Source organism: Tetrao urogallus (assembly GCF_951394365.1).
Source record: "Tetrao urogallus genome assembly, chromosome: 14".
Classification (NCBI taxonomy): domain Eukaryota; kingdom Metazoa; phylum Chordata; class Aves; order Galliformes; family Phasianidae; genus Tetrao; species Tetrao urogallus.
In genome coordinates this window covers 7,360,508-7,387,737 of record NC_136827.1, presented here as the reverse complement: position 1 = coordinate 7,387,737, position 27,230 = coordinate 7,360,508, and the positions used below count along the sequence as shown (strand labels likewise).

The window sequence follows — 27,230 nt, the reverse complement described above, 5'->3', positions numbered from 1 at the left end:
TATTTATCCATCAAAACACCCAGCTGGATACGAATGGCAACCGCTGAAATAACTACTACCACAAGCCATGGAAATGCAGTGACTGGGCTCTGTTCCTAAGGCCACCTGCACAGCAATAGGCATTTGGACATGCAGAGTCTGGGCAGATGGCTGCAGGTTGGTCTGAAGAGCAGCATAGGGATGCATTGAGCTGTCAGCACTCCCAGCAATCACAGTGCTGGGTCTGTGTGGCTGTAAGGAGTCACGATAAGCAGAGCACAAATCCTGTACTGGTGACTGGAAGTGGGAAAGACTAGCTGAATGCTGGACTAAAGGATGATAACTGGATTGCTGAAATAGAACTTGAGTAGTGGCTTCATGTCTCAGGTTTTCCATTACTTCCTGCTGCTGATGTTGGATTGTTACTTCCTTTTTTATATTACTGGCTTCTTTGATGTCATTCTCATAATATCTGAAACAAATAAGTTAGATTCATCAACAGGGAAAATTCACAGAATTTGCATATACCAAAATTTCCACCCATTAGGCTTTTTACCCGTAGGTATATATGATAGTTCACACGTTCACAGTTCATCTCTAATTACTCTGGTGAGATCTTCATATCCTAAGAAGGCTTATGAATAATTTTTGCATCCCAAGTACATTTACAATTGGACTTGCTATGGAAAGTTATGAGACCTTAAAGTCCACAGCATGATTTTCTTAAAATAGTCTGCGTGGGTACTTGCAAAGTATTTAAGTGCACAGCTAAGAGAAGCACAGGAAAAATCCTGTAAGATACCAGGAAGAAACACGTTCACACATTTGATGATCATTAGGGTCATCAATTAGTAAAACAAGTTGCTCAGTGAAACTGGAAAAATCTCTGTCCTTAGATAGCAACAGCTGACTAGACAGTGCTCCAAGCAGTCTGGATTCAAGTTCAATTGGCCCCACTTTAAGGAAAAATTCTGAAGTCCACCATCATTCTATGGATCTTTCGCGTTTTCTGTTGAGACTTGTATGTGCTCACATGAATCAACCAGTACTGACACACTGCAGTCATGTCCTTTACTGCAGAAGCAGCAAAGAATAGTCCTGAAAAACATCTCCCTACTGTATTCCCAGAGTTGGAGACACACTGGTGCCCCTCTGTAGCAAGATCTTTATGGGTACAGGGAGAAAAGAAAGGAAAAAAACTTTCAGCAACCATCCGTAAAAGCTTCCATCCAATGGCATGGACAACCAGTACAAGATGAAAAGAACAATAAATTGTGTGCCATTCTACAATGCACGTACTGTTAAAAAACAGTATTTAGTGAAATGATCCAATTTTTCCATTTTATTCCTCTCCCCATACTAAAGCTAGAGGTTACCAGTGTAATAGCTAAAAGCAATAGCTATCATTAAGCTATAACAGGTCATTTTTCCTGCGTATTTTTTGTTTTGTTCTAAGCAAGCATCAACAACTTGCTAAGAATGCCAAGAGGTTACTTGCATTTTGATCTTACATGAGCATCATTTCAATGCACTGGGCAAGGTGCTCCCAGGAGTAACATGTGAGCAATTCAAGCTGTGTTGTCCAGGCAGGAGAAATCTGCATACAGATGCGTGAGGCACACACAGAAGCCGCAGCAATCAGAGATGGACGAAAATGAAGGAAACTGTGATCTATGAAGGAATAAAAATAGCGTGGGTTATACTGATCACTGCAGTGAGCCTAGTAAGTAGTACACGGCAACACAGGACAAAGTTAAATCCTCAACTTTATTCCACACATCTCAAAGTAGCAACTCACGCCAATGAGAATTCTGTCAAAACTGGATGAAGCTTTACTGAAAAGCTGTGTGCTACTGGTGACTGGAGGGTTTTGATTAAAAACAACAACAACAAACTATGAAATATATGAAATGGACTAACTATGCCAAAGTTTTTAGACTTGTCTCAAGTGAACTGATGTCCACTACTGACAGTCACATACATTCACATCAGTGCTGGAATTTTAAGAATACTGCAGATTATTGCCTCTCTCACAGGCAGATATTGGAACTGGTGCTGCAAACCAAATCACTATAAGCTCAGTCTGAGTGCGTCGTATCATATCATCACGTCAGCACAGAATCCTCAAAAACATAACTGAAAAAAGTCATACGTTAAACTGCATTCAGTCATGTCTACAACTGACAGCAGTTCATACTGTGTCAGATAACCATTTCCAGTGGTCTTGCCAATTCAGAGTTCTAAGGTGAAAAAAATGGATCTCTCATTTCTGAGAAGAGGCGAGACTAATCTGCAAGGAAAGGACAACCAATTGCCATCTGAAATAACTGCCAAGTGGCACACTGGTCTACATAGATCATATATATGGATATATATATATCCATATAATGACAACTTTTAAAACCCTTCTCTCTTCCAGATTTTATAATGACAACTTTTAAAACCCTTCTCTCTTCCAGATTTTTGCCCTTTGGCAAATGGAAGATCATTCTAACATAAACTAAGTCTCTTACCTTGCACTGAAAAATCAAGGAAATAATATGCATATTTTTCCATAAAAGCTTTGACTTTGGTTAGTGAAGTGATTGGCCAGCCGTTGTGAAGGTCATTCTCACCAAGAGATGCATAGAGGTAGTAGTCAATGTAGTGCGCTGCTGTTGGTATACACAGGTTCCAGTTGAAGTTTTCCAGAAGCAGCATTTCCATTTGAAGCAAGTCTTTCTTGCTCAGTACCACATTCACATTGCACATGTATGCCAGGTTATTTAAGTGCTCCAACTTTGGAACTTTATCTTCTTTTTCTTCAAATTTACCTGCCAAAAAAAGATGGTTTTCAGCTAAGGTACATCATAACGATGGAGTGTCAAAAAGCCAAAGAGCCAGAAAGTCTAACAGTGAAAGGCACTTTCTACAATGGATGAAAGAGAGATAAGAGAGTGCAGGGACACAAGTGAGGGGGGAAAAAAAAAAAAAAAAAAAAAAGGGAAAAAGACTGGTCAACATGTTCCCATATCATATATCATTATTATATCTAATGTAGTTTTGATGCCAAAACCAAAATAAAGATTAAATCCTTAGAAGAGGTGGACGAGTACAACAAACAGAAGTTTAATATTTGTGATGCTTCTGGTTTTAAGAACACTTGTTCACAGAAAAAAGTATATTTTTGAAACTGGGAAAGCCAAATCATTTACTGCAAGTTTAGATGTTCATCTGTATTTTGCTCGTTAAGCATTTTTTTTTGTTCTCCAGAAAGAGGTACCTCTTCTTCGCATTCATCTTAAATTAGGTCTGTTGTATCCATTTAACATTAACATTGTCACTGAATGTTTGCTAAGAATTTAACAGAAGCAGATGCTACAATTCATTAGCATTTTTATTCATGGCAGAATGCCTGGCATTGCAGTCAAGGAGGACTATGCATTTCTATAAAGGAAGCAGAACAGGGAGAAACTGATGTCTTTTCAAGACAGTTTTGTACTGAATGTAGGGTTTATACATAAGGTTTCAGAAGTAAAATAATAAAAACTAACAAGTCTGTATTTAAAGAGGAAGTTGTCTAGTAGGTTACAAGCCTTCTTGCATTTAAGTTTTTGAATGAGCATTAATCACAATATACTCTGTTAAGCCTTTTCATTAAAGTTGAGTTTAAATAATTGAACAATCCTCAATTTTAAATGCAGATGATAAAAATACCAGCCGTAGAGATCTGAAAAAATACTGTAATCATAGCTGAAGTTGACCACTACTGATTTATATATATGACTTGCAATCATAGACAGGTCATGTATAGAAGTTCCCAAGTTATGACATGAACTGTGCATCCCACCACAAGCTTTTTGGAGTATATTATACCCTTGAAGAGTCAACAAGACTAAATATGATACAGATCTTTGCTTAAATGTTTTTCCACTAGAAAAAAAAACCAACAGTTTCTGACGATGAAGAAATACCTTTAAAGAAATAAAAAAGTTAATATAAATTTAAATACAAAACAAACATACTAAAACAAACTAACGAACATGACTGGGATACCAGGACAGAAGTCAGCATGTTTCAATTGCTAGAGGTTAAGTCATGGTCTAATCTTGATTGATGCTCCTGAATGCTTCCCACCATCATTCTTGATCACCAGGCATCCTAACCACAGTTGACTTTCAGGTGCTGCAAGTAAAGCAGTGAGGGAGACTGCTGGTACTGGTTTACCAATTGCAAACTGGATGCTTGGCATACTTTAGACAATCAAAGCTCAAAGTATCAGGTTTATCCTGAGATGACCAGAAGCAAGACACTAGATTGACCCTGCCTTTCCTTTACATTATCTCGATGACACAATTGACACCCTCCTGCTAAATGCCACTTCAGCTTACTAAAGTGGCACAAAACTACAAAATTCTGCAGAATCAGCAATTTTATGTGCCAACAAGCACAGCCATTCCCAGCAAAGCAGAGATACTATCATTTCAGCCTGAGCAGCTATCCTGTCTGCTATGGCTTCACCCAGGGATGAAACCCATGCCCTTCACAAGGGCCAACATCTACCTGGACACACATTTCTCACCATTCTCTCACAAAATCTCAAGGACCTCACTACTTTGCTAGCCAGAGATAAGGAGTTAAGAATTCACAATAAGCCAGGACTAATAGTATTTGAAAATACACGAAGTGGTGGCTTATCTCTCTTTTCCTGTTTATTCTCAGCGAGTTAAACAAGAGCATCACAAACATTTTTCTGCTAATGGGATTAGTTCATCTTCTCTCAACCTCCGTATAAATCTTGATCCACAGCAGGAGAAGCCATTTCTGTCTTTTCATAAGTACACTAATGAACAATTTAATAGATTGCTATAGAACTGGAGGTAGGATCCGGACTCTGCAATGCTACAAGAAATGAGTGAAATCCACTCATTGCATACTTTAGGTTTTATTATTGGATTACAGAAATATGTTAGTTTATACTTTTGTGTTTCACAACAGATTTCAAGAGGCCTTCATAACAAGGTAATTTGGGTTCCTCATTCCTATTATGTGTTCCTACATCCATGTTACTAGCAGAACAGAGGACAGAAAATTGACTCTTCTTCTCAAGCTACACATTGAGTGAAGTTGAAAGAAAGTTAAAAAAAAACAAAACAACACACCACTATTCAGTCATGTCATCTCTCTTGTAGTCATTTTAGAGACCAGTTTTTCCTAACTGGAAGCAGACTGATGAAAGGCATTCAGTAAAGCATGAAGAAAAAAGGCAGTACAGGGAAAAAAAAAAAAAAAAAAAAAAAGCAAAGATCTAATACTGAGGGAAAAAATCTCCTTTGGGTATCAATACTGTCCTTTGGGTACGGAAGCTAAATGCATATGCTACAAAAAAGAAGAGGTAAAAACCCTCAGGCACCGCCACCTTTGCCCTTGCTGTTTCATAATTTCTCTTTGTTCCATCCTGTCTTGGAAGGCCTCATTATCCAGGGTCACTGAAAAGCTAGTAGTTGTACATTGTAGCCAAGTGATTAACATAAATAATTCCCATAGGATTAGCCGAGAGCATGCATTTTTAGAGTCCAAATAGCTGAGCAAAGCCACACCTTTTTCTAATTTGCATTCACTAGGCTATTGAAACAGCAGCAGTGTCTAGAAGCAGTCAGTTTTTCCATAAGTAGCTAGAAAGTACTGTCATTTTGTACAGTAAAATGTGATCTCAATTTTTATTGTTCTCAAAAGAGACCAAAAAAATACTGAAATGGCAGATTTGATACCGCCAGGATTTTGCCTATTAGTAACAAAGTGTTCCTTTGCAGCAAATGTAAGGAGACCTTTTTAAATTTGCAGTTACCAAACCAAAATGACATAGCTACCTAACATGCCTTGCTCAAAAACTAGCAAGAATCAATCACCAGTAATAACAACTTTTTCCAATGCTGCTTAAATAACACCCTTGCTGAAAAATTCAAACTCATTTGGTTAGCTGTACAGCTATTTTAAAGTATACTGTAGTTATTATTCCTTTTCTTCTTGAATGCCCATCACCCACAAGAGACTCTTGCTTCAGTGATTCTCCCATTGCCTCCAAGGGAGCCTCTTTTTTTTTTTTTGCCTCTCCCATTGCCTCTTTTTTTGAGAAAGAGATGAACTGGGGAGATGTTACCATAATATTCAGAACATTCTTGTCAATCTAAAAATAATTAAAAACAGTACTGTGCCAGCAAATTACATTAAAAGATCTTGCTATCCATTTAGGATAGCAATTCTATTCAGCAAAATGTTTCCATCTTGATTTGTTATCTTCGAACCAGTTCAGATATCATGGATATGAAATGTACTAAAAGCATTATAGAGCAGCCACTCCACCATAAAAGAGCACAATAGAAGTCAAAAACAAAATACATCTACCATAAGAAGTAGACATTCATTTCCTGTTCTACCAGTGAAAAAGACCTAAAAATTCAGGAGTCTGTGTACACACATTCATAAATCTCCTCAGTAAACTTGAATTTAGAACTGTTTAAAAAGAAAAAAGTTGAGAAGAGAGAAGATAACCCCCTCCTTTTTATTTCCACCCCAAAAGGTGACGTCAGTCTGATACAGAAGCTTAAGGAATATACCAGCAGAAGGAGAAAAACCACTGCACAGCTAAGAAACTAAGAAGCTGTCATTATGACTTCTGTAAGTTGCAGTTCCTTCCATCTTTCTCACTCAACCTTGGAAATTTCAAACAGTCAGACCATAGTTTGGGGAGAAGATTATCAGCATGGGAGTGTTAGAAAGGTACTGTGTCAAAAAAAGGGCAAAGTTTTTTTTGATTTCGCAGAATCACAGAGGGACTTCTGGAGATCATCTAGTCCAAAGCCTGCTAAAGCAGGCTCCCTACAGTGGTTACACAGGGAAGTGTCCAGCTGGGTTTTGAATACCTCCAGAGAAGACTCCACAACCCTCTTTGGGCAGCATGTTCCACTGCTGTCACCCTCAAAGTAAAGACGTTTTTCCTCACGTTCATATGGAACTTCCCATGTTTCAGTTTCTGCCCAGTGCCCCTTGTTCTGTTGTTGGGCACCACCAAGAACTGCCTGGCTTCATCTACTTTGCTCCTGCTCATTAGATCACAAGTGCTCAACCTTTGGGCTTACCTGAGCCACATATGAAATACACAATATAGTTACTGCATACAAGTAACAGAACTTATTTTTTGTGTTTTTATTAAAATGTGACATCAGTTTTTCCAGTAACATTTCCTTTCCTCCCAGATGGGTTTCCATTCACCTTTAGATTACCGTGAACAATTACCATTCATTTTCAGAATTGATACAGAGGAAATAACTGTTGATGACAGTAAAGTTCAAAGATTTCATTGCTGTTCTGGGGGGGCTGATGTACCCGGCAGGAATTTCCAGAGATCATCTGCAGTTATCACACTGTGCATACCCTGCAGAAGAAACATACATATTCCAACTAGAGAACACTTAGATGATTCCAGGGACACCCACCCACGTTCCTCTCAGCTGCAGCAAGTCCGGGCTGAACATGATTTGGCTGCCAACACAATCTGTTTGGAAGAGCATCATCTTCCCACTCTCTCATCTCTTTTTGCAATTATTTCCATAGTAGGAGGCACTGTCACCATCCAGTTTCCTAGATGGGGAAACTGATGAGCCAGTTAAAATGCTTTTCTAGAACACAGCAAGAGAAATCAGCTCCAGCTAACTAAAAGACAGCTGTGATCTGTGACATGAGAACACTGCTGTTGTATGCTCAAAGATGGATGACAAAGTTGGTAAGGGAAAAAAAAAAAAGTTTGAGATTCTTCAGATCAGAGAAGCAAACCTGAAAGCTAAATAAAAGTTGACAACAATTTCTCTGAACTTACACAACTGTCCTCAGTGTCCCCCAACAAAAGAAAGAACATCCCCCACACTTACATCGGAAACGTCACCTCTCACTACACCTCATCTTGTTTGTGGTCTGCACACTGCCATTAACCTCCTGCCTTTCTCTAAGGAAACAATCAGAAAGAAAAAGCAGAATTTCTCAAACGGTGTTTATCGTGCAGAATTATCTTCTGATAAACATTCAATAATCATCTTGAGCGAGGTAAACACCATATTTCAAAGAACTGAACCTTACTTTTATGAAGATGACTGTTTGCTCTCAAAAGTTATTAATATATATTTTAATAAGTACAAGTGTCTTGCTACAGACTGAAGAGTATTTCTGCTGCAATCCTTTGCTGAACAAGTAGGCAACTTCCTAACTATTTGCAGGAAGTCCTAATTATTGCATTTGCAGTGAAAGGAAAACAAACAAACAAACAAACAAAAAAAACCAGTTATATGTGTTGCTATAATGAGAAATATCAGGTGACTCTAGTATACCATTTATTCTACTTCTTATCATTTTGAAAATAAACTAAACCCAGAAATTCCCATTTGGCATAAAATGGCTTTCCCCAGCTTGACTTTCACCATTCAAGCTACGTGTACCAAAGCAGAAGGTCCTTACTGAACATTAGTATGGCTCAAACAATGAACAACAGAGCTTACTACATCTAGAGACTCTCCAGATTTAAAACCTTGTCTACACAAAGTGTTTAGGTATTAAAATTTTGTGCAAAGCTGCTTTGCTTCAATTTTTAGCATTTTGTTTCTACACGTTGGTAGGAAAGCTAGCTTTACAATTATAGACTTTTCCCCTTTCTTATAAAGGATGGTTCCATAGCAGGATATATGAACGCTGCACTGAGCTAGTGTCAGGTTTAGAAAGATTCTCATACTCATTAGCTCACTAGGCTTGGACTTGATCCCTGAATCAAACTGCCTTTAAAAAAAAGAAAAAGTTAAGAAACATTTTCCTCTTTCCCTCCAATATCATCATGAGGTGGTTTGTCAACTTCCTTTTCCTTCGCGGTTTCTGAGATGATCTAAAGCTGCATTTGACTTTGGCCCCTTACTTAAGGACAGCCTTAAACTTTATTTCATTTTAAATCCTAGACGCTACATGAACCAGTTGTGCAGCCCTCCCAGTCTCATACAGGAAGGCTCTACTCAAGATCTTACCATTATACCAAATCTGACAACTCGTAAGAAGTTCGAGGGCACCAATGCCATCCTACCTGCACATGTAAGTTATATCTATAAATCTTTCCTGTAAATTCAAAAAAAATCACTAAAAAGAACTGCTGAAGCACCAATTTTATGGCAGGGATTAGTGGGAGAGGAGAATGCTCAAAAATATCAGGTTTAAAGAAAATCCTGTTCTATATTCTTTATGGATACTTTCAACCATGTACCTGGAAAATGAATCAGCATTGCTGTGAGGCATCTTGCAGTTACAAGGTTACACATACAAAAATGGAGTGTTCAAAAAAAAAAAAGTATAGGAAACAGAAAGAAAACACCTCAGCTGGGATTGTTTTCTGCCAATCTTCTAGTCTGAAGGAGCTCATCAAAGGTTCAGGTAAGCAGAACTTCAACAGCTCTTCCAGACTAAGTACCACTTAGTCGACAGTAAAACCGCACCTACGGAAACTATTTCAATTCTTCTTTCCTCTGATTTTAACTCTGGCTTTTCTGCAACACAAGCAAGCACCTATCCATATAACTCATCATCTTTTTCTAGAGTCAACACTGCCAATGCTTAAATACACTATGTGCATATTATGGTAAAGTACAGTTCGTTGTTACTGTTATCTCTGCAGATCAAGCTCTTCAGGGCATTCCCCATAAAGAAAAGTGTTAGCAAACTTGTACCTTGATCAATAAACACATAATATCACATTCTTTCCTCAGCAGATCCCTTCTGGCTCTCTCTCTCTTCTCTCTTTTTTCCTTCCTTTTTTTCTTTTCTTTTTTTTAAACCTTAACCAGTATGACTGCCTAGAAGTTTCCAGCCACTGATGCTGCAGTTTGCATAACTTTTGTTGCCTACAACAATAGCACACTGCTCTGCCTGGCTCCCATATGGCAGGATAATTTCCTAGTAACCCAGAAACAGAGTTTGCAAGTCTGTAATTCCTTGAGGCACCAGCCTCACTTTCTTCCACTTGCACATCACTGCCTGCAGAGATTTCAAGAAAGTACTAACCACAGTCATTCAAGATCATCTGCCAAATGGATGCCAACACCAAAACTTCCGTTTCATAGTAACGAGTAGGAGCCCAGAACAAGCAATATGCATTCCAGTACCATCAACATACCTACTAAGTGCCTTCGGATGCAATTTTCCTTTGGCCCTTGTACAAGAGAACTCTGATTTGCGAGGAATTGATTATGCCCAGTGATCATAACAGAGGCACAGATCCAAGGACAGCTCTCCAGGAGAAGCTGTATTACTCTCTACTGCTAATTCTTCTTTAGAACTAAACTCCCCCAGTCTTGCCATCTCCTTTCCATTACTCCCTTATCTTCATTGCCCCTTTTCACCAATCCAACTTCAGGTACCTAAACTTCCTCCACACGCTAACACCATCATATGAATGTGCAGAACAAGCTGTGCAGTCAAGAAGAATTTAAGATTACTTTAGTTCCTTCTGTGGACTTCATTGGGCTTTACCTTAAGTACATCATAGAATAACTGAAGTTGGAAAAGACCTCTAAGGTCGTCCAGGCTAACTATCCACCCACCACCAGTATTTCCAACTAAACCACATCCCTCAAAACTACTTCTAAACATTTAAAGAAAGCAATTGGGAGTGGTTATCCTGTGCAGTTTTCTGTGTTAAGACATGCAAAGAGAACAACCATCTGCTAGAGAAGGGAAGAAAAGCCACAGTAAATAAGAGCCAACTTACTTGCTAGGAGAAGACAGGCAAATGAAGTGACATACAGTTGCTTGACACTGATATCATAGCGATCCATGAAGAGGTCCAGTAAGTAGATAGCGAGATGCCGAGCTGTAGGGCAGAGACTGCAACGGTTGCTGAGGACGGTCAAGAGATCAATGAAGTAACGGCGCATCCCAATCTGTGGTGAATGGGCCTTGTACAGAGGCAGGTTACGTTCCTATAGGGAGGGGAGAGAGGGGGGTAAGGAGGAAAGTACTGAAACATCCCATTGAACCATCAGGAATCCTTAATGCTCTCCACCTGCTATGGAAAACGTAGCAAAAACAGCACTGTGATGGAAATCAGGGCTGAATTACAGCATGTGTAACAGCCAATCAACTTCTAGTACTTCGGTCATACTGCACTTTCCCTACAAGCGTTAAACATGGTTTCACCCAGGAACAGCTTGTTATCACTTCCTACAGAACACCGAACTTCTTGGCCATGAGAGCTGTCCCTTAAGGACTTTATTTTCTTCACCTAAAATTGGGTTATTAAGTACTTTTTCATAAGCTAGAACAGCAAGATAAATTTCTCTGATAGTGCCTCTTCCAACTTACTACATTCTATACCAAGAACCATCCAACCAACAAGCACCCCACAGGTCTGTAGCATGAAGAATTTCTAATATTAAAAAAAAGCCATTGTGCACAGCTGCAATAAGTAGACATTAACAAGAAAAATAATGAGAGACTTGCAATTACGGCCAATTTAAGCATTTTTCATGCTGATGTGCTTCAGCAATATAAAAACTAACCTCTGAACTTGCAAAATGTTTCATATGCAATATAGAAATTTTAGTTTTAAAGGCAGAATTATTGAAGTTTTTTGGTCTACCTATGCTATCCCTTCAACTGAAAGCGTTTCATACAGATTTGTAGCCACATTGTGAGGGAGGGAGTGAAGATCCTGGGGAGCACCCACAAGCAAATGCCACTTTAGTGTTAAGCAGCCAGACTTAAATTGAAATGGACTGAATGCATGTGGGTAAACATAGATAAAAGCAAGCAAACTATATATATATATATATATATATATATATATATATATATATATATATATCAACATGGTGCACATCAGTAATTCAGATTCCACTTTTACATCATTTTTGTATTGCATGCATTTGAAAAGGAACTAGAATCTGCACAGCACTGTGAGATAAACGTGTCTTATAGCAGAACACAAAGTAGTGCACAGAGCAGTAATTCTACAAAACAAACACAGAGTTGAACAGATGAGATCAGAGGAAGCATCCACGCTGGTGTGCTGCTTGCAGAAGGGCACCTCCCTGCACAGCTGGAGCAGTGCCTGCCCACACTCTCCCATCTCCCTGGAGGAAGCATTCTGTGAGGAGGTTCAACTTGTCAGGAGAAAATAGCTGCACAGTTAGGCTCAGAGGGGTGCACATGACTGGAAACCAGAGAGGCTTGTTACCAAGAAGCAGCTCACAAAGACAGCAAGCTGGGCACTGTTACAGATGATTGCTTACCAGCCCTTTTTTTTTTTTTTTTCCTCTGAGCTGAACAGACACATGCTGCAGACAAGCAAGAAGCCCTTTGAAACCTGGGGCAACCTTCACTGGGGGATTATAAGAAATACCCCTTCTTATAAAGAAGGGAGGCAATGGAACACGACCCCCACATTGTTTTATGCCCAAAAACACACCATAAGGCCCACCACCACAACCACCTTACATACCAGGATATCAACCCATCAATAGGACACAGGTTGAGAGCAAGAGTTCATAGTATACTCACAACCTAAGCATTCTGGAAGAAATTATTTCACAGTAAAAAGAACTGCATTTGTGTTAAATGTCTGTACAAAGTCCAAGCTATGATAAGATCAGGTGGAAATTCAATCTCTAAAACATTTTTTCTTCCTGATAACTAATAGGAACGTCAAGTTTTACTTTTTGAAATGTTTCTGGCTTAGAAACAGTTAGACCTCCCAGCAAAATTATGCTCTCTAGATATATCAGATCTCAGCATATGTATTTAATATGAAACTTCCTGCATGGACCAGAGTTATGGTTGGCAAGTATATAGTTCCTACACAAAGTGAGAAGCTCTATAAACACAGCTATTGATATGCATTCCTTTCCTCCCCAACCTCCCCTCACAGGGTTATTTAGCACCAGTTCTCCAAGAAAAAAATTACTTCTTTGAACACTAAAAGTGTTTGTAACAAACCTTTGTTACTTTAGGGATACTGGTGCACAATCAGCAGCTAAAAGTCTTAGAAGAAAAAAAAAGTCTTTCAGGAAGCAAGAATAGAATAATTTCCCATGCTTAGAATTTTCCTCTATCTCCAGTAAAGCAATAGAGAAGAAGCTAGGAGCTCTGCTTTCTGCTGGTCCTTTCAGATGCTGCTGCTGCTTACCTCCCGCTGCTCGCTCCTATCTCCCTCCACCACCTGGCTGTGGCTGCTGGCAGCCAATGCACTAAACACTGAACATGGCAGCATGGGCTCTCATGCAGCTCAGGGCTGACCGACTGAGCTCCTTCAACAGTTATTGGTCAGTGTCTCAGCTAAAAGCCTCCAGGCAGGCAGAACACAGCATTTGGGATGATTGCCACTTATCAGTTTTGAGATAAGTAAGGCTTGCAAGAGTGAGGTTGTGCATGGGCTGAAAGAGAAGCAGCTTTAAAGGCAAAGTCAATTATAAGCTGGCTCCTATCAGCTTCAAGGCCTGACCTTGTAAAAGAAGGGAATCGGTGTAAACATGTTTAAGTGGTGCTAAAGATGACAAATCTTCAGCAGTCAGAGCTGAAGTGTAGCCAGGCTCAGGGAGTTCCCAGGAGGTAACCTGACTGATTCCCGCACTGCTCATTGACCCAAAGAACCAGACTTCACCTATGGTCAGCTGGCTTCACAGTAGGGCTGAGCAAACCCTTCTGAGCCACCCCAGAGGAGATGCTGAGCAACAAGCAGAGTAAGTGAACCTCATGAAGTTTAGGCTCCTTGAGCTGGACTAGCCAACCACAACTGAAGAGGAGAGGAAGGAAATTGAGCACGATGATATCCTCCAGCTCTCCTACAGCAGTTGCTCCATGCCCCACTCTGTGTGGTCAGAGCACTACACCATAGTGCTTGGGTGTTCAATACAGCAAGAAGTTGCATCCCATTTCCTTTCAACACAACTCCTCCTCCCCAGATTTAAAGCCAGTAATAAACTGACAAACAGCAGAAAACTTACAAGTTAGCAAGTGATGTGACATTACAGTAATAACTCCTACTAAGAATGATCAGTTCTCAGAACAAAAGTGAAATTCATCAACTCGCAGGCTCCTCGACAAAGGAAAAGTGAGCCTCTATGACAAACATTCCTCAGGTTCTGACATTCATAAAGATGTTAACTGAATCTGCTTTTCTACCACAACTTCAGCCTGGCTCTGTTTTCTCATAGATGAATCATGCAGCATCCCCTGACTCCCTGTGGCCATGCAGGCTCAGAGAAAGGCAAAGATAAGTGACAGTGCAGTGTTCTTCAGGTATAGCCAGCAGGATGCATTTCCTCTCACAGCAAAAATGCATCGTAAATGCCTCCAAAACAGCCAAACTTGCTTTGTCTGGGCAAGCACGAGCCGTGCTGTCTTGTAATACAGGCTAACCTTTATACCTGTTCAAATTTACAGTGATTAAGGTCAATAGAGGATTCAATGTGATCTGTGGTATGTAGACAGTTAAATTAAGATTCAGTCACACTATTAAGATGCCATTTAAAAAAAAAAAAAAGCATCAGAGCAGAACCATATTTCAACTGTGCTTAAAATCATTTTGATCTTATTCAGCCCTTCAGCATCCATACAGCAGTCTGAAATATTTGAAATTTGAGGGAAAACCAGACTGCTGTTGTGCTTGAAAAATGCATCACTTCCTGTGTTTCACTGTGGTGTATTATCAAACATTTCATTAAGACCTTTTTACACAATTCAAAGCATTCAGAATTCAGCAACTGATCTGTGAAGGATCAGAGAAAGAAGTGTGAAAATCAAAATTCCAACTTGAAGGAAGGAAGGAAAGAAAGAAAAAAGTCATGAATAACCATGTACTTTACCAGAACACCTGTTCCTTTCAGCTCCATGCATATGCTGCCATCTACAACATAAGCAAGCTACAGCTAGAGGCCAGTAATGCTATTGTCACTGGTTTAAAAAAAATAATCTAGCTTTTGAAGTGAACAGATTATGCTTTGTTGCTGGACTTCCAGTTTTGGGAAAAGCCTGATATTAGTAAGCCTCAATGCCTTCTAACACCTTCTTTTCTTACATCTGATTCAAAGTGGAAAAGCTCATCAGAATGAAAGGTGAGTGCTTTATCCTCTTGATTAATTGAAGTGAGAGTCCAAACCCTTTTGAATGCCCCAGGTATCCGGTTCCCCTGAAGTTCTCATCTAGAGTTCTTTAAAAAAAGAAAACAAACCCCACACCAGAAGCACCACCTGCACAGTGCCCCATTGCCTTCCCTCTTCTGCAGCACAGCCCATGAGGCCCGCACCAATCCCACCTTCAGGCAGTGCCAGGCAGATCTGAGCACATTGCACTTCCATCAGTACTCGCTTAGCGTTGAAGGGATCACAAGTTTTTAAAATAACAAGGACGAGTGGATTCATTGGCTGGAAGACAAAACAGTGCCTGTTACATCATGAACTGATGTGATGCACCTAGAGGAACTCACCCAGACATATTTACCACTTAAAGGACTGTTTGCTTTCAGCAGGAAGAAGATCAGCGCTCCTCACAGGGAGTTACTTACAGACATTTGGACCGCCTTTAAAGAGATCACATTACAATATTAACTTTTTAAATACATAAAAAAAGGTCCTGAAAAGTTCGGCCCTGCTCTGAGAAGCCGTGCAAGAGATGAATAAAAAGGAAATGCAGACAGATCCAGTTATTCTCATTAATTGCAAGAAATGAACATATCCTGAGAGGAAACAGCCCAACGCAGTGCAGCAACAGGAGAGGAACAGCAACCAGACATTCCTCCATTTTCTGGGACATTCACACTGCCTTCTGAAGTACAGGATTTTCTCAAACACCAAAAACAAACCACCACACACTGACTTGTTACTCTGCTTTTCACACTTACTGAGTATTTCGAGCTACTAAAGAAAAGAGCTTTGTAAAGGTGCTGCAGGAGTTCCATTTCCATTCAGAAAGCTCAGACTTTCAGCATGGGGCAGCAGCCTGGACCAATCAGTACCTTTCTATTATCACCTATTTCTGCAATGGCCCTACATTATTACAGCACTGATATTTCATAGTTGGACAATTCAGGGGCTATTGATTTCCTCCACGTTGAGACGGAGCCTTCGGGGAGCAGCATTTTTCAGCTGTCAGAATGAGAAGCCAGGTATAGCCCACACATTCAGCATCTGCTCTCATGCAGAACGCATCCATCAGAACAGTGCACAACATCTGTCACTAAGCAGCCAACTTCTAAAGAGATTAACAACAACTTCCATCCAAGGGGGTGGGAATTACACTTCTTGCAGTTAACATAAAAACTTGGTTGTTTCCATTTGCATCTCAATCGCTTCTAGTGTTCTAGGAAGAGCTGCATCACCTTTCATTCCTCACCTTAAACAGACCTAAATATGTACTTAAAAGAAGCAGGACAGCCTGCAGCCTACATTTCAACATCCTTGACAATTACTAAATAACTTTCCTCTCATACTCACATGCTCCAACTAAGACCTGTTTCTTCTGACCCAAGACACGGACCGGCCCACACTAAGACTCTTCAGAAGGCACCTTAAAGCAGGGAGGTCACTCAGGCTGAAGGTACCACTGCATTAATTCTTCACATCCCATCATCAATAAGGCAATGCACTAACAATGCACTGACACATGACAGATCAAGTGGAGATGCAGCTACTGAAGCTTATTTTCTCTACACGTTTGCCACAGGCATCCTCAGCCCATGCTCACAAAGCTGTCAATGCTCATCTTCCCAAACTTTGTTGTCTGGTCCTTTTGAGGAGATTTGTGACATTCTTTTTAAAGTCCTGGTGCTTCTGACATTGGAAAAAAAAAAAAAAAAAAAAAACCTAAAACAAACAAACAAAAAAAAAAAAACCTCAGCAATACACTTCAGAGTAGTTTTTGCAGGATATTACTTGAAGAAGGAAACAAAGAGTGAACCAAATGTTAGTCTTACCACCTGCAATTATTTTTTCCCTCTACAGTGGCACCCTGGATTCTCCTTTAGTACTTTGAGAAGAAAAGAAGTCATCCTTGTAAGGTGGGCAGAATTAGTACACAAAGTGCCCTAAACTTTCCTCAGAGCTGAGGAAGTGCAGCCCAAAGACCCTTCTCCCTCTTTGAGGGTTCTTTACATCATCTCAGCCAGCCTACATCCATAAACAAAGGAGAGGTTTTAGGAACCTAGAGAGGCAAGATGCATCTGGAAGGAAGTCTGAAGAATGAAATGGTTGTTTAAAAGGCAGCAGATACACTGAATTAACAAACACACCAGAAAGTTATCCCCGGCCCCTTCACACCCCAGCACTGGATGCCCACCATTCCTCCCACCCCATAGAAGGGACCTGGCCCCCTCAGAACCTGGACCTGGGAACACTGCATCACCTAACACCATTTATTGCTCAATGGCGGTAAGGAACATCCAAAGGTAACTTCATTACCCATAGTTTTGCTAACATCAAGCTGTGTTACATACAGGCAGTCACTATGTGCTCTAGACTAGCTCTCGTGCCCAACCACCTGCGTTTAGGGTTTACTTCTACTTACTACTTTGGAAATCTACCTAAAGAAACAGCAGCTTTAATTTTACCTGCCTTCAGTAAAAGTACGCTAAGTCTTAAAAGCAGTGCCTGACTGTTTTGCTTACTGCAAGACGTACAGTTGGCTTTCCAATCAACGTGTAAACGACACTGAACTTCTAGAAATAGCACCTCATGCCCATTTGTGCACATGCCCGCTCCCGTACAGCCCTCCTGGGCACGACGTCCCAAATCTTAGCGCTTATCTGTGCGCAGAGAAGCAAAGCCGTTTCTCCAGATCCTGCAACACGCTGACTTTTCTTTCACAGGACAACACCCGCATCCTCCCAGCGTCTAATAGAACAAGTCCCCACCCCGGCTAAGTTACAGAGTCACAGCTACCGAAGAGCCGCAGGTTCTCCAGGCTGCCGTTCGTTCAGGGCTCACTTTGAACAAGTTTCGATCGGAGCAGCGCCCGGCAGCCCCGCTGAAGGCACAGCGCGGTCACCGCAGCACAGCCCTTCTCCTGGGGAGGGCACAACGGAGAGCAAAGCTGAGGGAAAGGAACAAAGCGGGAGCAAACCTTCGTCCTCAGGGTCTGATGGATGTCTGCCGCCAGCTCCCCTTTCCACCACTGCTCCTCCATCCTTTTTCTTCCCATCCAGACAAAGCTCTGGGAGGCGGACGGGGCACCACCGGGACGGAGAACAGAGCGGAAGAGCCGTTTTCGCCGGCCCCCGCACCTCCCGCTGGCACCGAGCCCCCCCCCCCGCGCTGACCGCTGCGGCCGCCCCCCTCCGCAGCCGGCGTTCGGGCCGGCGGAAGCCCCGCGGCCGAGATGGGAGAGGAGGGAAAAGAAGACAGCGGGAGGACCGCCGCCCGTCCGCCGACGCGGCTCTGGGGTTAATGGGCTGTAATTAACAGCTGCCCGCCCCGGCGGGACGCCGCCGACCCCTCCGCGCCGCCGGCAGCGGCACCTGCGCGCTCCTGGGGCCCCGCGGGGGGAGCGGATCCCCCGCCCTGCGGGCGCGGCACCGACGGCACGTGGCTGCCCGGCTCCGTGCGGGCAGAGCCGCTCCTCGTGCTGGCGGCGGCGAGCGGCGCTCAGCGAGAGTCCGCAAGTGTGGACGGGAGGCGCGGGCTTTGTCCTCGTTCTGTGCTTCCTCACCTTCAGTTACGGGGACGTGCAGGCGGCGTGACCTGGCTACAGTTTCAGCCCAGATGTCACCGCTTTGCCGCGGGGCCCATTTCCACATCCCAGCTTGACGCTCGAAGAGCCCAGGAAAAGAAGATCACCATACAGCCTGTTCTATACCAAAACCTCACCGCTGATCTGTTCAGGATGAAATTGCCACAGCGAGTTCCCCCGGCCTAGCAGCAGCTTTCCCTTCTTGGGAATTAGACCCCAGTTTCAGCATTCATTTTTGGGGGCTTTGTCTGTCAGTCGTCCTGCACAGGACTTTGCAAAACAAACAAAAGAAACCCTCATGAGATGTTTTCTTCTTTGGTTTCCAAACAAACAAACAAACAAACACAACACAGAAAACCTGCATGCTTTGCTTCCATCAAAGTTACTATCTTGGTTGATTTTACCGTTCCTGGGAAAATGCTTTCATGATCAGCAAAGAAAAGCTGCTGAGCGGTTACCGGTGAAAACATCCCCACTTGTTTATGATCAGCGTTCTGCCTTGGCCCTGCTGTAAAAGCCAAGCAATGAAGTTAAGTAGCAGCGCCCATTAAACCCGCAGATAAAAGCTGCCACCAAGTGTCCGTCAGAAACAATTTTCCCCTATTTTCTTTCAAGTACATCTAATTACGCCACTGTCCCTTAAACAAAGTACTTGAGTGCCCTAATTTAAGCAACAAAACCACTTTTTTTTCCCCTCTTTTCATGTAAAACTGAATACATACTTAAAAACATGTTGAACAGCAGTCTGAGAGTTTCCTTACAAATAACTCATGTGATTCATACAGCACTGTATTCATTTGCTATTAGGTTTTGGTTTTTTGTTTTTTTTTTTTTAACCTCTAGGTTATCTCAACACTATTATCAACTTTAATACTGTTGAATAATATTGTTCTAAAAATTGAGCCCAGTTACAGTGTAATTTTTCCATCTGAACCATGGGACCTTTCAGGACAAGCACACGTTCTGATACAATGGGTGCAGCCATGGTTAAAGCACAGGCTTCAGCCACATCAGAACTGTGTGTATTAAACTTGCAAGCAGTTTATCAAATAGTCTGAAAAAGAACAACAATAATAACAACAACAACAACAAATCACAGGAGAATTCCCAAAGTAAATAGACTTACTGAGAGTTTACATGCTTTTAGAGAAACTTCATGAGAATCTGTCTATGAATAAGGCACGGCTGGGTAAAGCACAGGTACAGCCACTGAGACTTAAGTGATGCAAACCTAGTTTCAAGTCACTGATGTCATCAGCATTATGGAGGTTTTCTTTAAGAATCAGTTTAAATTGAGCAAATCAGCAGCTTTCCTACTACCCCACCATTCTGGATGTTATAGCAATAAAATGCATTCAGGATGAATAAAGTTACCCGACAATAGCTAAGGTACAAGCCTTCAGTCTAACAGACAGGGCTCAGGCAACCTGTATTTCACCTGCTGGCACAGCTGGGAAAGAACACAGTGGAAATGCTGCATTGCAGAGGCTGCACCTGCATCAGTCAGCAAGGAGCTGGAGCGCTCTTGGTGGAAAAGAACGGGCTTCTGAAGTCCCATGCACAACACAGAACCCATGGCTGTGCTTTGCAGCTCCAGCTGCTCACCCCCACCTGCTACCAGAGACAGATAGCTGCTCTGGTGCTCAGCAAGGGGTGAGTACAAGAAGAGAGTACTGGTGCCTGCCCAGATAGCCCTACAGGGCTCCTCCATCCACAGGTGGGCAGCCCAGATTGATGCCACTCAGGTGCTCCACATTTCACCAAAATCCCAAAGCCAGATTGTATCAGCAGCAGTTTGAGCAACAATTTCAGCCAGTTTGAGTGCTTTCACTCAAATTAATGTGGTGGTTTTCTTCTACTGAAAGAAGAACTGATTTTCCTTCTTGCTGGTTCTCTGTATCTATCTGTGTTTTCCTATCTTTCTTCTTCACTCTGCTCCTTTGTAGCTCTGTCACTCAGCATGCATTTTTCACTACGTGACCCATCTCGTTAAACCTAGTCTTTCTGTCAAGCTAACTTTCTGTAAGTTGTAGCATTCCGTAGGCTCACAGGGATCTGAAGCAAGCACAAAGCAAACAAGAAGAGCAGCAAGATGTAAGCAGGATTTCTTCCTTCAGCAGTGTTCACTGCTGTGGTGGGACTTGTAGAGAGGCTGTCCTGTTCCCTCACATTTAAACACTCAAAAAAAGAGATTTGTGACTCTGGGGATACAGCGCTGGCTGTGGTAAATGCTGGGGAGGTCTGTGGGCTCTCTGCTTCCCAGCAGCCTGGTGTACCTCAGTTCTGTGCCCAAGAACTAATGCCCAGCCAGGCCCCCAGGATATCCCTTTGAACATGCTATAGCTGAAACATAGGAACTTCCTTGTTCCTCCTTCTAGCCACCAGCTCGTGGGGAAATTGGAAACCCTGTGAAAGTGTCCTCCCTTGTAGGAGTCTTCTCCTTCCTGACCTGCCTGTCAAGCACCTGGGGACGTGGTCTCTCCAGCACATGCTCACTGAAAATGCCTCAAGCTGAAGTAATTATGGGGTTGTAGCAGTACTAGAGCAGCTCTTGGGTGACAGCCCTGCTATTATTTTCCCTGCAGTAAAATCCCTGGTGCTACATGTGAGGGCAAGGCCAGCCTCTGTGTCCCTGTGCTGGGCAGGGGTGCTGCACCAGGAGCTGGGGGGTGAGGGGCCGGGGATTTGTGCAGCTGCAGTCACAGGTCTGTGTCATCCAGAGGGCATGCTGCAGCTTCTGCTGCTAGGCTGGGTTGCTTCAAGGGCAGAAATACTCCCTGGCAACGCAGCAGTGCACAGCCAGGTAATTGGTACACAGCTCCTTGAGGCAGGTTCTCCTGGGCCTTCCTTGGCCTCCCTAAGGGAAGATGTGATGGAGACTGGAAGGCTCTGCTCAGCTGGAGTGAGCTGCACGGTTTGGTGATGAAGGTGGGAGGGAGAAAGCTCTGTGGTGGTGGAGAGGAGTTCACGTGGTAATGAAACCCTTTGACCCCATGGAGAGGACCTGTGTCTGTGTTTTCACAGCTGCTTCTGTGCTGGCTTCTAATGAACCACGAGATGAAACAGCTGAGCTGTCATTGCTAACTGATCACTGAGGGCAGGTGTTGCACTCCCTGTTTTCACCTGGCATGCTGAGTTCCTAGAGGGACCTGCTTGTGACAAAACTTGGTGCACAAAGCAGCCTAGGGCAGCTGTGGTGTTCACAGTGGAGAAGGTTGCTGCAGTGTAACAGGAGTTGTTTGCATCCACTGCCCTCACACAGCATCCTGCCTCAGCCAGGACATTCCTCCCTCCTTCCTGGTAGCATCTGCCCACACGTTTGCCTAGCCAAGACATTCCCAGCTCTGCTCCCACAGTAATGGAGGTGCCGGGAGCTGCCTGGGCTGGGGCGAGCAGCCTGCGTGGGAGCAGTTCTCTCTTGTGACAGCTTGGCTGTGAAAGCCAGAGTTCTTTACTTGGTGTTATTCCAGAAACTCCATATTCCTGGAAAAAAATCTTATGCAAATCTCATTTTTCATTAAAAACAAATACTACAACAACAACAAAAAAACAATCAACAACAACAAAAATAAGTACACCTAAAAACCGAATGAATAGCTGTTTGGCTGGAGAAAAATGGAACTGCAAACTGAACTGCAGCCTGAAGATGCGAGAGCAAGCCAGAATGTATCATTTCTGAAATGCTCTGAAGCCTGAGCCAATTTCTTGAAGAGAGGAAAAAACACCCCAAACTCAATGTTCCCATGGTCAGCCCTGAGATAACCCCGGAGCTGCTGCTGTTCCCTTCCTCCTCTCCTGGGGGAGGCAGAAGGAGGGCAGCCCACAGCTGCTGGAGGAGATGCTTGTGCAGGTTTGTGCTGAGCAGAAGCCATCTTGGTCAGCATGCAGGCTGCCTTGCTTAATCTTAAAACATGCTAGGAGGAGATAAATCTTTTTCAGAGCAATCTGTGTACTTCAAACAACTGTGCCTCTTTCGCAGACATAATTGATGTATGATATCTTTTGAATGACGGCAGCGCAATCGGAGGTTAAACTATTGGAAGAAAACAATCCTCTCCCTTCTGCCTGCTGTATCTTACTGGCTTGAGCTTTCTCTTCTGAGTCCTTGATGGCAGCAGATCCACAGAGCTGGGGCTGAGCTGTGCCCACAGAAGCAGCACTGTGATTGGGGCAGCTCCCAGGGGTGGATGTGGGTGTGTTGGAGCCAGAGCTCCAGGTCAGCAGGGAGGGCCTCATAGCCCCGGACAGAAAGCAAGCTCTGTGCTAGTGAGTGCTTAGCAGGGGGTTTCTTTATAACTTGCGTTTTGATCTTCGGAACTTGAATGCATTTGCATGTTTTCCTTTTCACTAGATCAAAAACGATGCTTTGCCAGAGAGTTAATAACTCCCATGGCTTCACATCTGGGGAAACCAGCTAGCGGGCCCCTGAGAGGACTGACGGTGGGGAAATGCTCCCTGCTGGGGCTGCTGAGATAACGGGACAACAAGGAGTCCAGCCCTAGATGCTGGTTAGCAGTGCAGCTGTGCTAATTGCTGACTGCTGCTTCCCCACCTCAGTCTTATTCCCTGTGGTGCTCTGCCATTCCCTCCCAGCTCTGGCACCTGCCTTGTACCAACTGGGTTCAGCAGTAACCCATTGGAAAACCAAAATGAAAGTCATGCTGGGGATGGTTGATTGGAGAAATTGAGGGCAACAAGATCTCTCCCTTTTGGCAGCAGTCCCGCCACCCCCTGGGGCTGTTGGTGGAAATGCAGGGCTGGGCACTGAGAGAGAAAGGCAATGCTTGAACTGTTGCTGCCTGCAAAATGCAGGCCAGGACATACTAAATGAGGGCATTGCAAAGGAAAGTACATTATTTGCACAGCAACTGCTGGGAAAGGACCTCTGCCAGCAGGCTGAGCAGCTACTCGGGAATGTATAGACCCTGTTCCACCTTGTAGAAGGCCTTGCACAGAGAGTAAAAAAGTGTGTGCTCCCTGGCTTGTAGGGTTGGGAGGGAGGAAATACACTGGTGGCATCTGGCCCTACAAAATCCGTCACTGAAACTGGCAGCGTCTGTGGAATCTGTAACAGTTTTGAAATAATTTCAGGAAAACTGCTTAATAAGCATCAAGGATGTTGCAGTGGTAGTTTTGTTCAGCTTTATTTAAAAAAAAAAAAAAAGTATTTGAAAAGGTTTTCATAAAATATAACACGTTTAAAGTTGTTCACAAAATCATGCAAATACAATGACTTGTAGAAGTAAGGTTAATATATATATATCTTAATTTGTTCTTTCTTAATTTGTTCATCTGGGCTCAATGTCTAAATGTGCAAATGAGTAGAACTGGAAATTGATACAAGTTCTTGTGTTGCAGTAGAGAATACAAGAAATATGACTGTGGGAACCAAGAAGATGTGTCAGATATTGAGGAAAACTCCTTCCCTCTGACCGCAGACTGACTTCTGGTAGTGAGCAGCTGCGCACACTGGGGCAAGGCAACTGGCTGAGCAGCCATACAGCTGGAGAGCTCTTTGCTGTGATAATAATGCTCCATCTGGGAGCATATCCCTGTACGGCTGTTGGTTGAAATGGGAAAAAATGCAAAGCTCATCATAGCGAGACCAAAAAGCTCACCTCTGGCCTTTTCTGCCTTGTTTTTCTTTTTTATACAGTTTAGAACCACTATGTTAAGATTGGATCATCTGTAACATTTGACATACACAACCAAAAAAGCAAAGCACGTCATTAAAACAGAGTCTATCTGCAGCATTAAGCCTGTGAGGAGCACCTCAGCAGCACCATGAGTATTTCCTTTCAGCAAAAGCTGGCAGGGATGGAGGAGTGGGATTTGATGCACCTGTTTCTGGAGTGAAGGTTCACGCTTTCTCTCTAAAAATTGAGTCTTATCTGCAGTGTTGCTCTCCACCATGGACCAGAGGCTGGCAGGTACTGGCCTTGCACAGCCAATGTCAGGCTCTGGTCACAGCTTTTTGATACTCATCTGAAAGCAGATGCAATACTCAGCACTGCTTTGTTGTGGCTGAACTCTGAGCAATACCAGCAGAGCTCGATTCGACAGCGTGTGTCTTAGCAGAAGTTTTACCTTTAGCCTTAAATGAGCTCTTTTCTTTGTGTCCTATTTAAACCGGATGCCGTTGCTTATTAGTACTGCTTTGATGAGGCTGAAGGTTGCTGGTACTTTTGTAACGGCAGCTGATAATTTCCTGACTTGTAAGTAGCTGGTAAAGTGTAGTAAGTTTTATTATTATTATTATTGAGGGCGGCAGAAGGAGGGGCACTGATATAATCTCCAACATCAATGGCACTGATAAGCTCAGTTTTCTGGAAATGGTTTTTGGTCTCTATGCATTACAATAATATAAAATCAAAACATTCTGCATCAGTATTTTGAGTTACGTGTCTGTGGTATGTTTGAACAGTAGGAAAACATAGCGGCTGGCTTCCAGGATTACACAGTCATGAGGTCACTTAAAGGTAGGTCCTAAAGATCGTGATATACTTCATGGACTAGTTGGAGACATCAAGTAAGTATCTGTATTGCCAATATGGGCTGTTAGTGCCAAAAAAGTGAAATAATATCACACATGTCCATGTGCAGGCTACATTTTGCTAGACTGAAGTTGCATCCGTTTCTTATTTGTTTCTCACTCTATATTTCATTGAGATAATCTTGGTCAGGGTAGATCAGGAAGCCAGTAAATAAGCTGTCTGTCCAGTAGGGATCATAAAAGAGCCCATTTTGTTCAGAGTAAAAGATCTGCAGCCACACCTCGTCCTCTTGCTTCAGAGAGAGGATGGTTGATCCAGAGGCAACGTCGTGGTTCCCAGTGTTGGCGTCAAAAGTCTTGATCCGGTACTGCCCGTTGTGGACCAAGCCGATGGCCAAATGTTTGTTGGCCAAAGTGATATCATAAGTGAAGTAGTAAATACCTGGGATGCTGCATATGAATTTCCCACTGGAAGCATTGTAATGTCCTCCCTCATTCATCAGGATCCTGTCAAATTTGATGGGGAGCCTTTCTCTTGGGTAGCTCTTAGAGACCGCTACAGAGAAGGCAGATTTGGCTTTGTTGGCATTGCAGGTGCAGGGTCCTGGCATCCCAGTCTCACCTTTGTTCCCTTTGGGTCCTTTCTTTCCTGGTGCTCCGTTTTTTCCAGGATTACCCTTTAAACCCTTTGGTCCTCGTGGGCCTGCCTTGCCAATGGCTCCTGCTTTCCCCTTTGGTCCCGGCTTGCCTGGGTTTCCTGTTCTGCCCTGTGGACCTGAAAGACAAATAACCTTGTAAACTCTTTAGTGAAGGTTTAATAAGTGGAAAGGGGTTGTTATCATTGCAGCAGTATGTTTTCATTTGGGAGGAAAATTGTAGTGGTAAGAAACCAATGAAGTACCACCTGGGGCTGGACACACGTCAGGTCATAAATCATGTAAATACTGGGATTTACGCTGTGTCTTATTATCCGCCATAGCAAGGGTAGATGGCTGTGAGAGGAAATGTTCTCTAGATTCCCTGTTCTGACTGTGAGAGAAGATGCAGCACTGGCACACTGGCATTATGCTGAACCAGGAGTGCACTCTAGTGTGGTGATGGGAAATCACTGCCTTCTGCCTCCAGCTGGCCCTGATGCTCACAGTGGGGACTGATGGAAAAAAGAGCCCCTTTGCAGGACCAGAGGAGGGTGGATGTGTGCTTTGATTTTAATGGAGCACGGTCAGAGCAGTGCCTGACCCTCAGTGAGAGTGCTCCAGGGAATCAGTGCTTAATTTTTCATTTGATTCTGTTTCCCTTAAAAGCAGGAATCAGAGATCAATGTTTTGTCTCTCACATAACGTGTGTGTGTCAAAACGGAAGATCTCTCTCCACATGAAATATGCATCAACAAAGAGAAGAAGAAAATAATTACATGCAGCATTACAAATCTATCAGCAAACAATATGTTTTGGGAGGTTTTGGCACGGGTTTGGGGGTGATGTTTGAAATACTTTCTATTGCTGCTTAGGCTGATTAGACTTTCAAGGATTTGCTATTGTGAAAATAAAAGTATCCACCTGTTGCTGTGGCAGTGCTACGTGGGAGCGCCTGGACACAGTGTGAGAATCCAAAACTCACTGGCAAGATCTGAGGAGAATGTTAAGAGGAGGAGGCTGAATTCCTGGAAGTGTCTCATGAGATGCAGCCTGCTCTGAGGCTTGGATGTGGGATGACAAGTTGATGTTAACTGGGCTGTTGCACTCATGCTTTTACATTTTACCCTTGCTTTGCAAAGGAGCTCTTCCCTCTTACCTTCATCACCGTGATCGCCTTTGTCCCCATCCTTGCCGTCCTTGCCATCTTTCCCTGGGAAGCCCATCCTGCCAACTGTCCCCGGAGTCCCAGGTGCACCAGGAGGGCCGGGAGGCCCGGGGGGACCCGGCAGGCTGCACGTCAGCTGGGGGCCCTCCTGCAGCGCTGCCTTGGCAAAGCCCCCGAGGATGTGGTTGGCCACGCAGGGCACAGTCCAGAGGAGGAGGACGGCAGAAATCAT

The 27,230-nt window shown here is 43.1% G+C and overlaps 2 protein-coding genes across 2 annotated transcripts; both read right to left on the bottom strand.

The window, feature by feature from the left end:
• Nucleotides 1-3: 3 nt before the first annotated feature.
• CCNJL (cyclin J like) lies at nucleotides 4-18,769 on the bottom strand (the record flags this gene model as incomplete). The annotated part of the gene is given in 7 exon segments (XM_079542496.1): nucleotides 4-451; nucleotides 1,491-1,650; nucleotides 2,493-2,792; nucleotides 10,754-10,964; nucleotides 18,682-18,689; nucleotides 18,692-18,712; nucleotides 18,715-18,769. Coding segments are annotated over 7 exon segments (1,203 nt in total).
• Nucleotides 18,770-25,356: 6,587 nt separating this feature from the next.
• Nucleotides 25,357-27,230, bottom strand: C1QTNF2 (C1q and TNF related 2; the record flags this gene model as incomplete). The annotated part of the gene is made up of 2 exons (XM_079542413.1): nucleotides 25,357-25,970; nucleotides 26,990-27,230. 2 exons carry the CDS (start codon nucleotides 27,228-27,230, stop codon nucleotides 25,357-25,359), a joined length of 855 nt encoding a protein of 284 aa, XP_079398539.1.